Source organism: Onychostoma macrolepis, chromosome 24 (assembly GCF_012432095.1).
Source record: "Onychostoma macrolepis isolate SWU-2019 chromosome 24, ASM1243209v1, whole genome shotgun sequence".
NCBI classification, from domain to species: Eukaryota; Metazoa; Chordata; class Actinopteri; order Cypriniformes; family Cyprinidae; genus Onychostoma; species Onychostoma macrolepis.
Window position 1 is genome coordinate 13,613,981 of NC_081178.1, and position 15,813 is coordinate 13,629,793.

General features: G+C 36.5%; 1 protein-coding gene across 3 annotated transcripts in view; it reads left to right on the forward strand.

Moving 5' to 3' along the window:
• Positions 1 to 2,080: 2,080 nt before the first annotated feature.
• The window catches only part of cntnap2a (contactin associated protein 2a), a 378,859-nt gene continuing 365,126 nt past the window's right edge, over positions 2,081 to 15,813 (forward strand). For all 3 annotated transcript variants that reach the window (XM_058765454.1, XM_058765455.1, XM_058765456.1), the window contains exon 1: positions 2,081 to 2,546. In XM_058765454.1, the coding sequence (XP_058621437.1) occupies positions 2,459 to 2,546 (88 nt within the window). In that variant the 5' untranslated portion in view covers positions 2,081 to 2,458. The remainder of the gene's footprint in view (positions 2,547 to 15,813) is intronic.

The window sequence follows — 15,813 nt, forward strand, 5'->3', positions numbered from 1 at the left end:
GTTTATAAGCAAAAACAGTCCAAAACAGTTGGATTTTGATGTAAGAGGACAACAGTGGATGAACATTTTCACTGGAGGAAGCGTTATTATGATTATGGACTTATTTGGTGACCAAGATGTTTAGTATATAACTACATACATTCCAGTCTATTCCTCACACAAAGCTAGATTTCAGAGAACTTGGAATATGGACTACTATGATGCAATTTATAGCTTGAAATCCCTTGTTCCCCATCCACTTTCATTGTATGGAAGAGAGCAGCTCAGACATTCTGATAAACATTGCATTTTGTGTTCCACACAAGAAAGAACGTTTTGGGTTTGGAATGACATGGGGTTGAGTCAATGATGACAGTATTCTCATTTTTGGGTGAATTGTTCTTTTAAGTTTGTTTTTCTTTTACCTACTGTGCTTGTTGATGCGCTGCAAAGCAAATGTTTATCTCCATCCTGAAGTGATTACGCCGAACACCTGCTCAGCCATAGAGGAAAAATCACAGGATGAGACGTGTTGCATTTTCAGCAGCACTGCTTTTGATAGACGAGAACCTGGAGAAAAGTGAAAGTATCTGGTGTCCTTCTCTGCCTTTGCACAGATGGTGTTTCTTTCACACTCTGCTGAGAGTTTACTTTTCAAACAGGTGGGTAAATATCACACAAAAATCCAAGCATACGCAGGTGAGGATTGCTGGGCACTTTTGTTCCAGACAGGAAGAAAAAGCCAGTGAAGGAGCAATATTCTCAGGAGGCTGTGAATCCTATTCATATGTATTTACAAACAAACAAACAAACAAACAAACAAACAAAAACAACAACAAAACAAAACAAACACAACAACAAAAAATAAAAATAAAACAAAAAACCTGGAAAGTACAAAAAGATAACCATGATGCGGTTTACAGATATTTTTTTAAAACTGTTTTGTAAATTTTAAAAAAATTTGTGTGATACCATCTAAATTAACCTTTTATTCATGTAAAAATAATAATTTATATTATTAACTATGAATATCACAAGTCTTTAAGTCTACAAAGAAAAATACTTTGTATGAATATCACAATACTGTTTAGATTAAAAGGAGTCTTTCATGCACTTAAAAAAAACACAAAAAAACAAATAAAAAAACATGAACAATACACATTTCTTTCTTTTTTTACCAATTAAATGAATTGTCCTGCAGCAGGATTTATAAATTGCAGCACTTATTATAGAAAGCTGTTAATAAAAGGTGAGTGCTTGAAAGAATTAGCTGCTAAATATAATACTGTTATTTATTTATTTCCCTTTTCACAATAAATATTGATTCAGAGCCATAGAGGAGAAAGGAGAGAACTACTTAGAATTACAAATATTTTTCTCATAAAAAATGCAGGTTAGTTTTTTATTTTTACTGTTAAAAACTACGACTGCCAATAATCATGGATTTCCAACCTTCTAAAAAACAGAATGAAACAAGATTGGTATATGTTAAAAATATTAAACAAATAGGTAACACTTAAAATACTTTAACATGAACTAACAATGAAAATACTTCTATTTTAATGTCAATTTCAGCATTTACTATTACATTATTAAAACCAAACGTTGTAGGCAATCTGTTAATATTATTTCATCGACTTTGTCTAACATGAACTAACAATAAATAGTTGCAATAACTAGTAATTTGAACAAAGATTAATAATTACTATAACGTATTGCTCGTTGTTAGTCAATACGTTACTAATGAAACTTCATTGTAAAGTCTTACCAACATAATCTCAAGGTAACGTCGTCTTAACTTTGACAGCCCTAAACATTTTCTTTCCACAGAGCCCTCTAACGGACCCGTTTGTACAACAAGTAGGCTTATATATTTCCGTGCATATTTCTGCAGTAATAATTCCTTATAATTACATCTCCTACGACCGCCCTTGTAATTTGAGTGAACTCCACGGCAAAGATCTTGCCCATTATCATCAGTCCTCCAGAAACAGCTTTAGTTACAAACATAAAAGCTACTCTCATTCAAATGTTATCTATTCTCTGCTGCCCATGAGAAGGCGCTCAAAGCAATGGCCCCTGTCCCGCGAGGGCTGCTCCACTGTTTCGTGGAACGTACCAACTCAAAGGAGAGAGGGGTTCTGTGTTTATATGGACGAGCGCGCGCTGCGTGGAGTAACTTCAGCACCTGGACAGCGACCTCCGCGAGGCAGGCGTCACATAGCTACAGAAGCGCGCGGCGCCACGCGCTTCGACATGGCTTGAAATACCGCATTAAAGTGCTCCACTGTAGTCTTTTGCTGTTGAAAAGCCGGACTGTTAGGCTGAATTTGATCGACACTGAGTACCAGACCCGAGAAGCGTCGGTTAGTGCGGGTCTCGCTCATCTAGAGGCTTCGCTCTGTGGAGCTGCTCTTCCGGACAGCGCGCGCGAGAAGGAAAAGTAACTGCATCTCCGCTCATCTCACTGTAGTCGAAGATGGAGCCACCCGCCGGGACCGGACTGAAGCTCTTGCTGTGGATTTTAAGCCACATCAGCATCTCTCGGGCAGCTTCTCCATCATCCCGTAAGTTGCAGTTGATTCCGTGGCTCTTTTGCAGTGGTGGGCACCGGGAGGCATCTGGCAAGCTGGGGTGCTTTAGTCTATAAGTCCGGTGGCATTTACTCTACAGATGGAACCGGTGTAGTTATGGATTCTTCTTAAGAACTTGGTTTATTTGCAGTTGCTTGTTGGTCTTGTGGTCATTGCATTACATTGCAGTTTATCACGGTCGGCAAGGACCAACAATAAATCGAGCCTTTGGTGGAAAGACGGTTCATATATTTAGGTGGTGCAGATGATATTTCACCTAATAACATTAACCTACAGCATCTCGGTGGCACTGCATGCAAAAATACGACAGCGTTTCAGTTTTTGTCGAACCAGACCGGTGAAATTCCAAGGAAACCGGGAAGTGTTGCAACACATTTTGTTTAAACGTCTGGAGCTAAAACTTTATTCTCATATTAAGGTTGTTTATAAATATACTGCTAAATTATGTCATCTTTTTACAAGTAAAAGAGCTGCGGTTACTACCCACCCCACTAACACTAATAGAAAACATTAAGTTTTATGAATGGATTTATTGTGGTCGAACTTGCATAACTTGGTAGACATATTGGAATCATTTAATTCAATTAAAATAAATCCATTAAAAATAGGCATCATAGGCAAACAACTTTAAAAACAGAAAAAAATAGTGTGTTATTAAAAAATATTTTTGTGTTAACCAAATGAATGTCAAATGTACCATTCTGTGTATTTTGAACCAATAGATTGGAAAGTGTTCCAACCTTCGCTGTCTGGTCAGCCACAATATTGCTAGATGTAGATGAAAAGCTTGTGGATGTTATATATCAAATTAAACGAGACAGCCTGCTGATTCAGATGCTATCAGTTCTGTCATATACTGTCAGTTAACATGATCACAAATCATAAACCAGATGTGTGATTTTTACTTTCTTAGCTCAGTGTTTCTCCTGGTGCTTGTTAAATGTGACAGTGTTACAACTCACTCAGCATTACAATACAACACGTCCTGCTCTCCCCATTACAAATAAGTTAAGGAACTCTGATGTTCAAATGCTTCATATGCTACATTTGAACACACTGGCAGATTATTTTTAAAATTTTGTTTTATGAGTGTGTTAAATGTGTTTCATGTGTTAAGAACTGAAAATGAGCTGCTGGATTCCCTGCTGAGCTGCCCTTAACACTGACGCTTTACCTTGACTGTCAACTCTGCGTCTGTTCAACTCTTAAACAGTTGGCTATTGGATGCACCCTGGTAGTGTTCTGTTAGCTGGGATAGAGTTGTTTTCGTAGCAGTGAAAGTGTACCCTTTTCTACTTTATTATCATACTTATTTATTGATGAATAAATAGATTTTGCTTTTATTGTCATAATATAACAATTAGAAGCTCTCCTATATATTAGGAAAACACTTTTCTAAAACAAAGAAAAAATAGTTTTTGCAAACACACAACGTTGTGGAATTAGGCATGGGTTTTAATATAGCCTGAAGCGCTCACCACTTTAATATTACTACATAATTTAATTACTTGGCTAATTGCCTTGCAGAGAGTTAGCACTGAAAAATCAATAGAGTCAAGGAGAAATTGGTTCTTAGAAATAATTGGATGGTAGGTCTCATAATATAAAATGCATGTTTGTTCTGCATCAACACCTAAAGTAGCTCATAGTCAACCATTTTTCGACGGTGAGAATTATGAATGACTGATTTCGCCAGTATTGATTTATTGCACACACTTGCTGCAAACATGCAAGTAAGCGAAAAGGTTTATCGCCGGACAGACTACAGGTAGCCAGGAATAATAAGATTAACAGCCTGGAATAGTCAGTCACTTAATGGCCCAAATTTAGAAGCAGCCAAGACTCCCTTGAATAAAAGCGTGCCAAAACAATGATTAATCAACAAGATCATTCACTTATGGACATTTTTAATTAATCTTTCCAGCTCTGCGTCTACATGTGGGAGAGAAACTGAGTAGCTGAGATAGTTGATTCTCCCTCTGACAGATGGATTGAGGTTTGAGATAAAGTTTGCAAATGTTAATTGAGCTGCAGAGGTTTTGAAATCTCTTTCTCTCTTTGTTAGCCAAGGCTACCAGAGCATTTGATATAAACATCCATCTCCCTATGAGCTCTCGTGGGTCTGATTAAAAAGAAAAGGTAACTGGATTGATTTGGCTTATGTGGGGGCTGCTGCGGAAGGTGAGAGCGATGGAGCTTTTTTTTGTTCACTTTAGTTTCACCACAGCACATAAGCAGAATCATTTGTAATTATTCTGGACAATGGATGGCATTAGTGCAATTTCCTTAATCACATCATGCACAAGATCAACGTAGCTTGCTGTCAGGTTTTGTGCTTTCTGAAGCAGCCAAAGATAGTCAAAGTGGCAGCTCAATGACCTGATCAGAAGCAAAGTTATTTTAGTGGAATGTGAACATGTCACTGTGGATGATGTTCAGTGATGACTCCTCTTAGAGACCAAGGTTTTGTAAGAAATTCATCTCAAGATGGCAATTAAAATTGTGTTAATATTGCAATTGTGAGAGAAAGTCACAATTGTGAGAAATAGTTACAATCACAAAATATCACAATTATAAGAATAGTCAATAATTGTGAGAAATAAAGTTGCAATTTTACAAATAAACATGCATTTACAAGAAATGAAGTCACAAATGTGAGACAAAGTCACAATTATGAGAAAAATGGTCAATTCTGAGACACAAAGTCGCACTGATTTAAAGTTGCAATCCCAATATATAACAAGCTTTGAGAAATAAAGTCAGAAGTGTGAGCTATGACGTTGAAATTATGAGAAAAAGTGTTGCAGTTGTGAGGTATAAATTGCAAATTTGTAAAATACATAGTCGCAGTGTCAGTGGAATGTGAACATGTCACGGTGGATGTTGCGCTGCGAGAGACTCCTTTTGAAATCTCTGAGATTTCATAAGAAATTAATCTCGAGTCGGCAATTAAAAATGTGTTCAACAAGAAATATATCTATTTGAGAAATGCTATTCTTTGAGATCTTCTTTGTATAGATGATGTCATCCCAATGTATTTTAATTCAACATTTCTCTCTGTTCTAGAAGCAGCAATTGCGTAGAACAAAAGTTCTTACCCATCATCAACAAAAATGGCTTTTTATTTGACAGATAGAAACAAAAGACTTGAAAAAAGCATAACCATTAAGACTTAGACCATTACAACGCTAGGAAAACACTGAAATTAAACCCACTCGTCTGGTTCAGTTCTTAAGTTGCACACCCTATAGGAAAACAAGACTGCTGCCTCAGGATGTAACGCTTGGTCACCTGAGTTCAAGCCAATTTGCTTGTCCTTACAAAACACGTAGATGCAGCGAGTCTGTTTAAGGCCACTTGGTAAGGTAAATTGAATGTGTAAGCTGCTTTATTCATTTATTTCTTTGTTTGTCTCTGTATTAGTCTGTCATTTCTATACCAGCACTTTTCCCACTTAAAAGCAAATGGCAGGCATCTGTGCAGGCAGTCCCTGAAAGATTAATTCACTTAATTTCTGTAAGTAAATTGGGTATTAAGGGACCTTAAACAACAACTTGAATGCAGTGGCAAGCTGAAATAACAACATTTGTCTTTGGCGAAGGTGAGCAGATTCTACAATCTACCTAATGAGCTGCCTTTTTAGTTTTGTATGACTGATTTGAAATTGATTTGAAGGGAAACACTCTCTAGCAAAGCGGTTTGTCTTGTATTAATCAAGATAAGTTTGTAAATAAGACCAGAAAGTCAAACTGACCTTTTAAAATTCTATGTAAGAAATTGTTTGTTTCCTTTTGACATTAAGCAAATGCAGTTTCTGTTGTGATCAAGACCTTTGGATGTTGGCCAGCATGCTACAAGAGAATGATCAGAGAACATTTGATGACGTAGGTTAAACCAGTTTACTGAAGGGTCAGAGCAAGGCTGGAACTACTCTTTGAATGACTGTAGTAAATCTTAGTGTCCAACACCTGATAAATGGCCTTGTTTGTAGGGACCATTCACAACATGCACAAACCATAGCTAAAACGTTTAGTTTTCATTGGCGATGGCTGAAATTATGATTAGGAATTGGATCTCGCTCATTGCATTTCGACTGCCTTTGTTTCCAAACAGCACCTTATGGATGTCCATTCTGTTTCAGTGAAAAACATAAATCAGGTTATTGTAAGAATAACTTGCTTTATGTTTGAAATGAGAAATAGTCACTCTGTGAGATATAAAATTGCAACCGTGAGAAATATGTAATAAGTTGAATTTGTGAGGTATAAATTGCAGTTGTGCGATACAAAGTCACAGTTACAAAGAAATAAAGTCGCAAATATGAGACGTACAGTCAGAATTACAAGCAAAATTGAACAATTCTCAGAAATTAAGCTGCAATTACGAGAAAAAAAAATATGAGACATAATTGTGAAAAATAAAGTTACAGTTATGATAAATAATGTTGCAAATGTGAAATAAAGTCACAATGAAAAGCAACAGTCACAATTATGGAAAAAAAAATAGTCTGAATTCTGAGATCACAGTTAAAAATAAAGCTGCACTTGTGTCAGAAAGTAATTTGTATGTCTGAAATGCAACTGTTTTTCTTATGATTGTGACTGTCACATTTTTTAAGTCACAATTATGAGAATATGAGTTGCAATCAAAAGATAAACAGTAACATCACAATAATGTAAAAATAAGATATGAAGTTGAAATTATGAGAAAAGGCATTGCAATTGTGAACTATAAAGTCACAATTACCTTGTTTATTAGTATTATTATTTTTAATCTGAGGTGGAGACAAGCTTTCATAGCAGCTTTAATCATAGCATACCTAAGAGTTGAATTCTCTCTTTCTATATAGACCCCCAAACATTTCTAATAAGCATTTGACAGATGAAAACTATTTCCTTTGCCAGACCTGAGCTGTGTCTGATCGACTTAAAGCGAAGACAGAAGCAACTTCTCCCCAGCCTATGTTACCTCGAATGACACAGACAAACACAGACCCAAATCTTGTTATTCTCTCTTTCCCTCTTGCTGGCTGTCTGTCTCATATATACACACATGCTAGTTTCCTCTCTATCTCACCCACACACTTCTATAACGCACACATATACAAGTATTCAATCGCGCACATGCACAATTTCTCTCCCTTTTCTCCAGGCAGTGGAGATGCTGTTATGACTATAGGCTCTAGACACAGGAGTGAGCTTTTCATCTAATAGCACAGTGGTTGCTGTACTCTGAGTGCACTTGCTCTTGTCTCTTAAAGCAGACTAGTAATAAAGCGTAAGCGCTCTCAACTCATGGGCATACCGCTGTGAATAACAGTGTATATTCAGTATGAAAATTAAAAACAATCCAATGTATTCAACATCTATTTGATGCAAATAAATTAATCCTGCGTCAATGTTTGTGTTAGATAATGCAGCTTATTATGTGCTGTTATTTTAAGAGCAACGATTTATCCTACACTAATTTCCCATGAACTTATAGTTTAAACACACCCAGCTGTATTGGATTCATTTTACATTATTAATTAAACTTTAATGAAGTCTCACCTCAGGGGTCAAGGTTTAGCTGGTTAGTGTGGGCAGTTGCCCCCTGCTGGTAGAAGATGTAACTGCACCATTCTGAGAGGCAAAAATACATCTTTCTACATTGACATCCATTTATTCTTGTATTCTGACTAAACACATTATTTAGACATCGGTGGCCTCACACAATAATATTTACAATGGATGTTTAAAAAGATGCTTTTGGATCATGAACCACATGATTTACTAATAATCTGATGTTACCTTCTTACAGTGCCTTGTTTCTATCTCAACACACAAACATTAGTCGGACCAGCCTATGTATATATAGGTCAGCAAAGGTGACATTGCCTCCTCAAAATACTTGATGAGAAAATAATTCACATTATAAAAAACAATGCAAATTTATAAAATATGTCATTAAAGTGACACTGTCCAACAGCGACAGCGTGTCTTATTTCTCTCCTGAGCCTACTGAGTTTTAATAGACCCCCTAACGCGTGATTCTCTGATTGAGAATGAATGGGAAAAGTCATATTCACTGTTCATATGATAGATTCCGCCTTTCTTTGTCATGTGCGTTCCACATACCCCAATCAAATAAATAAATAATGGTGTTGATGGGAAGACTAATTAAGAAGTAAACAAACAACTCACCAACTTATTACCACTGACAACAACGTTATTTAACGGGTTAGTTCACCCAAAAATGAAAATTCTGTCATTAATTACTCACCCTCATGTCATTCCAAGCCCGTAAGACCTTTGTTCATCTTCGGAACACAAATTAAGATATTTTTGATGAAATCCGAGAGCTTTCTGACCCTGCATAGACAGCAACGCAAGTGAAACGTTCAAGGCCCAGAAAGGTAGTAAGGACATTGTTAAAATAGTCCATGTGAAATCATTGGTTCAGCCTTAATTTTATGAAGCTAAGAGAATACTTTTTTTGTGCAAAGAAAAAAAAATAGCAACTTTATTCAACAATTTCTTCTCTTCCATGTCAGTCTTCGATGCATGTTCATGAGACTAACACAATGCATGTGTGTGATGCTGCTGACCTCAGCGTCGGTCCATCTATTGCTGTTTTCATTGTTTGTGGAGTAAGTACATGTAAACTCTGTGTTTACACAGCATGTGTATGGCCAATAAACATACACTTCTCTCATTGGTAATTTAATCCCCCCGACAGGTGTTCCTATAACTAAAATCATTCCTAGTTCCTGAGGTGCAAACACGGCAAATAGTGGGTACTTCCGCCAGTAGTTATAAGAACTATGAAAACATTCCTCTGGTGTGAAAGCCCCTATAGAGACCTACTGTATTAGAGACTGTATTTGGGAGCCCTTAGGCCACAACCAAACAAGAAGATTCCTGTGAAAGCCAAATATCAACTAATTGAGATGTAGTAAAAATATTTTGGGGCTGCTTTGAGATTTCTACAGCTTATTAGCTTATGCTGGAAGACAAATATGGAGGGCTCTAAAGACATCAGCGAAGTATATTCATGATTAAACTGTATATCACAGCTGTGAATGGAAAAAAAACACCCACCCACATTAAAGGGCTCTATACACTAATATTATTGTAAAAAGTTTCTTGTCAAGAAATTATTGTTCCTCGCAGATTTATTGTGCCTCTGGATGCGGGTCAAATCCAGCACATACTGTAGGGATGAGCTGTCCATTCAAGCCATATTCATAATAAATGTCTACTACACTACAAAAAACATCCAGTACACATTTCAGCCAGGGTTTAACGGTTTAACAGGGTTAGGGTCTGCTGTCTAATAATGACCTTGAATTACTGTGGTCAGAGATGTTGATGATGGAAATTGGAACAAATCTCAGGGTATAAGAGGGATGAGTGAATGTTATGTGTAGCAAAAGTAAGCAAGCTTAAAGACTTAGAAACTGTAACCTACAGAGAACGGAATTTGTCATGCTGTAGCTGCATTCACTAAACAAACACACTCCTATACCTCTGGGAAATATGCAGCCTCATTTCCGCAATCATAATTGGAGTGTTCAGGGGGAGATTATCCATATCATTGTGCCAAAGTATGCAGCCAAGACCTGTATAGCGTTGAAATCCGTAATATTTAAAATCTCGTCAAGATAAAGACACTTAAAGCCTAAATTAAACCATTTTACTGTGGTTGTTCTCATCATAAGTTTAAGATTACACAATATTTGCAATTTAATTTTTTTATGATTATACCCATGGTGGTTAATATACAAGCAATAAAGTCAAAGTCAAGAAGAGAAGTGCTGATTGTGTTGCTACAATGATTTGTTCACCGCAATAATTTATATATAATTTTGATTTCATGTACACCACTGTTCAAAAGTTTGGGATTAGTAAGAAATTAATACTTTTATTCAGCAAGGATGCATTAAGTTGACAATAAAGACATTTGTAATGGTACAAAATATTTTAATTTCAAACAAATGATCTTATCTTGAAATCTCATCAGAAAATAATAATCACAGTTTCTAAAATAACAACTGTTATTAACATTGATGATAATAAGAAATGCTTCTTGAGCACCAAATCAGCATATTAGAATGATTTCTGAATGATCATGTAACACTGAAGACTAGAGTTATGATGCTGAAAATTCAGATTTGCATCACAGATATAAATTATAATAAATTATGCCATGGTCTGTCTGAATACTCGATTCTGATTGGCTGGCAGGTGTTGATTAAATTCATTGAACTGCACAGGTAGTTCCAGGTCAGTTTAATCACGTTCTATATTAATGCGCTTCCTATAAACATTGGTAACCATAGCAACATACAGTTACAGTAGAATAGTACTACAGATGAAAATAACCATCATTTTTATAGTTCTGGTCAAATATTGCAGCACAAATATTGTTAACATCTTTAATATGTGAATGCTGGGAAATGACCATGGAATAAACGGGATAATCAATGGCTAGCTTTGCATTAAACGATTTAAATGCACTTCGCGGAGGCAACCACGCGTCGGGCGGTTCTTCGCCTCCACGTCGTGCATTCAAATCGTTTAATGCACAGCTAGCCGTTGATTATCCCTTACATATATTATTTAAAATTGCAATAATATTTCACAGTATTACTGTTTTTACAGAATTTTTGATCAATTGCAGCCTTAGTGAGCATATGTGGCAAAAACACACACAGTAATATCTGACCAACCCCAAGCTTTTGAAGTGTATATTTAGATTTCATGTTGGCTTTATGGAAAATTAAACACTAAATGAGAAAAATATTGAGCAGACTTAACTTCTTGTCTAACACGGACCAATTTTACCCGCTTTTACATTTGTATATTCTAAAGGCACGTCTAATCGCAGCTGGAGAAATGCCTCAACTAAGCTTTGACATTGTGCACTATTAAAATAAATAAATAAATAAAAATAATGGTCTGCTAATCCCCTGAATAACTCAGAGAAAGGAGGGGGATATTAGAAACGCTGCAATGCTTAGTGATGCTAGTGTGCTAGGCTTCTGTTAAGAAGATGTGCGGTTCTGTATCCAACACGGTCATGCGTGGGTGACAAATCTTTCAAACTTTTACATTTGAAGTTTTACAGAATGCTCTTCGAGAGCAAGACGAGAGATCTAATTGGATCAGAAATGAAATCAAGTTTCTTCTTATCACATCTTATTTGTAATTGAATTTTTCATCAAAGGCTTACTCTACTCATTCTTTGGGGGCACAACCGCATGTCATTTTAAAAATGCAGCCTGGATGTATCAAGTACCCGACCCAATGACGGGATACAATTAACAGCACATTCTTTGTCATTTTTGCTCTTCTAAATATTTTATCGGAATTAATTTTTATTGATTGCCCTGCAGAAGTGCTCATAATCCTGTAAATTTGAGTCCCTCTGTTCTTCTTCTCTGATCTTCACGTACCTTTTCATGCTCTGCATCTGCTCTTCATTTTGCTCAGTAATACATGTCAAACATCTGACGAATGGCACCAAAGTTCATCTCTCAGTCTACAGTCTTTGTGATTTATCCTTAGGCTCATGAATTAATCTATGGGACAATTACTAATGCACTATGCCGTGCTGAGTGCTGCGACCCATGCAGTTCTTTGGTGTAATGCCAGTGCTGGGATATAGAGCGGCTCTTCCAAGTATTCACCCTCCACAAATCAAAGCGAGCAGTGCATAATAAAACAAAAGTGCTGCCTGTATGTTTCGAGGCTGTACTGTCACTTCGTGTGATTGGCTATGACAGTACCCCCTCCCATTCCCTCCATTGCAGTCCCTATAATAAACCTGAAGTGCAGTGGACTGGTGGGCGGGCAGTCGGTTGTGGGGAGCATCATATGCTCCTGCAGATTGCATCTCCAAGTAGAGGCGCAGGTTCTTGCCTAAGAGTGCTCCTATTTCTATTTTCTCTCTTGTCTCTAATGTCAGTCTCTGCACTCTCCCCTCCTGCAAGCTGAATGTCAATGGGCCTGAGCTGCGGCCGCCTCGGAGGTAAAGCAGGAAATTATCTCCCTCCTATAGATGTCAGCTGCAAATGGTCCTTGCTGGAAGAGAAACAACAGGTTACATGTAGCAAAAACCATTGCAATCTTTCTTGGTTTTTTACTGTATGCAAAAATTGTTGGGGGGAGTTTTTACACATTTGTGTGTGTGTGTGTGTGTGTGTCTGAAACTGTGGTTCTTCTCTGGTTTTGCTTCAGGCAAGATTTTTCATTGGAAATCAAGTGGCGACCCAATGCAGTACCCAAATTGTTTATTATACACAACTGTTCAAAGGTTTAGGGTCAGTAGGACATTTTTTTCTACAAAATTGAGAATTTTATTTAGCAAGAGCGCATTGCATTGACCAAAAGTGACAGTAAAAACTTTTACAATGTCACAAACAAACAAATAATCACAATTCTATTAGATGCCATTCTTTTGCTGTTTATAAAGAAAAATGTCCTTAAACATAAAACCAGACATCAAAATGTGTTAAATTTGATTTAATTTAATTTATTCGATTATGAAATTTAAGTCACACCTTTATATTTCCATTAAGCAGTTTTTATGTAATATCACACAACCTGTCCATGTTGGCATAAGCATAAATTAGCTGCTTGACAGGGAAATTTGCAACTATATACAGTGTTTTATTGTGATGCACAGCATTGGATTTCAACCAAAATTAATAATATAATATAATATAATACAATACAATACAATACAATACAATACAATATAATATAATATAATATAATATAATATAATATAATATAATATAATATAATATAATATAATATAACTTTCCAGAAAAAAATAATAAAGTGAGTGTTTTTATGCACATTTTGGAAATTTTATTCAAATTTTGATGTTTGCATCAAGAAATGTTTATGTAATGTCCCCAGAATTACATTCAAATATGTGAATTGAAACCCAGCTGCTACCTCGGTGAATTCACAACACAGAACATATTATGGTGGACACAAACCATTGATTTAATGTAGTTTGGGTCATAAATTATTTTACCTTGTGAAGTTTTGTTCATGTTTTCAGGATGTCCATGTCACACAACTTGTCCATGTTGGCATATGTGTCATTTTGCTGCTTCTACTGAGTGACAGGTGAATTTTCACCAAAACACATGCAGGATTGAACAGCCTTGAACATCAAAAAGATGCTTTTCACTCTCTCTTTTATTTTGCTATCCAAACTATATATAATTATGAGTTACACATTTTATTACATGTGTTTGGCATTGGTATTTCCCTGCCGAATCAACCTGTAACTCACTAAATTACTATAGCTGTGAGCATCATCATACTGTATCTCTGCATGCTATTAAACAACTGTGTGGACTTTGCTAAACAAACTAGCTTTCAAACTACTTATCTGAATCATGCTGTTTAGAGCCTTTTCCATTAGCTCTCTCGGTCATGTACCTTTTTCTCGGCTACATAAAGAGACGAACATGTGGAGGATTTCTAAGGGCTCTACTATCTCTCACTCGAAAGCTCTGAGAGCCACTTATGGCTTTATATCATTTACTAGGGTGGCTAGTGGGGTAGCTACCCATTAGCTTGCAAACTAATTTGCTAAGTAAACAGCACTCCCTTGCTTGTCTCTCTCATTGGGGGCAGCATTTAAAAAAGGCTTTTTGACTTGTTTATACTTGTTGATGTATCCCTAGCGAGTGCCCTGCTTGGTCAGTGTGGGGTATTTTTAGAGAAGCGTGAGTTGGCGAATAACATGTGCCAGCCAGGGCCATAATGGGAGATGGAGAGGCTCTTAGTACACTACTAAAGGGCCATGTGTTACATGCAGCCTCACAGAGAGAGTGTGTATGTTTGTGTAGGGGGGTGTAATCAACTGTGGACCACTATCTCATGGAATAACTGACAGGAGCACCTACTAACCTGCCCAGATGACCAGCAGCTCTTAGTAAGCGGTCAATGAAGGCACGCAAGCATACTGTTTACAAGTGCAGGCCCTGTCAGACCTAGATAATTAACACCACAATTTAAGATTAGAATAAAGATGCGTAATTTGCATTCAGCAAGCTGTTTAGTGTCCACAGAGCGCTTTGATGATTATTAGCATATTACTCTTAAGTGTTGTGAGGTGCTGGCCTCACGGCTTGGTGTTTGGGAGTAATGCAGAATTCTAATTTTTCTCTTTTTAGATATAAAACACAACACAGGATCACTGGAAAAACATGCCTATATCTACATTTTTTGCAAAACTCCAAAAACATACCTATACATATAATTCACTGCAGTTTCCAGATGAAATGAACACTAGAGGCAGTAAAACACCAGCAACTTTTATTCATGTTAACACAAATTATGATTACAGGAGGAGATTATTGATTAATAAAGGCTTATTTTCACACCATGCTATGTTATGACCTCAAAACACTTTTACCATAGTTCAGGATTTGTAAACTAATACATTTTGACATTTGAATCACATAACCAGCTCCATATGTATGGTTTTTCTGATGTAGTAAACTTGCTCAGTAGCTCACCTGGTACAACACTGCACTTGCAATGCAGAGCATTCAGATATGAGTCCATGAAACACGAGTCACAATATAAGAGCTCAAAGACTTGTAGAAGGAAGACAAAATGGGATGGTTGCTTAAGCAAATTCATTTAATTATCTTAGCGAAGGTGGTACATTATTTTTAACATGATAATGCGTTAACCTTTTAGTGCTACTCATTTTAGTATTCTTACATTTGATTTCTAAACTCAAAAAAAAGCTTCCCAGATTCACATTCATTCAGATAAAACTTTTTAGTGCCACTCACTGAACATTTCATTTATGTAAAGCAGCAATTTGTTCAACAGCTAAGGCAATAAAACATTGCCAGATTCACAATCATCTGCTTTGGATAAAACTAAACCCTAAACCCACTCACCGGACATTTCATTTTCAAAGTGTCACGAAATATGCAAGATGTAATATTTTGCAGCAATGTCACCCCAGGCACATTTTTTCACATGATTTTCAAACATAACAGTGCAACCCACTCACCAATCATTTCATTTTCGAACTGCCACGATATTCACCAACAAACTCAATAAAACGTTGTCAGATGCACATAAAACTAAACATACTTTAGAGCTGCTCACCAGACATTTCATTAACAAAATTACGCGATTCGTATAACAAGGCTAATAAATTGTAGCCAGAATTACGTTCATCTGTTTTGGATAAAATTCAACACATTTTCAGC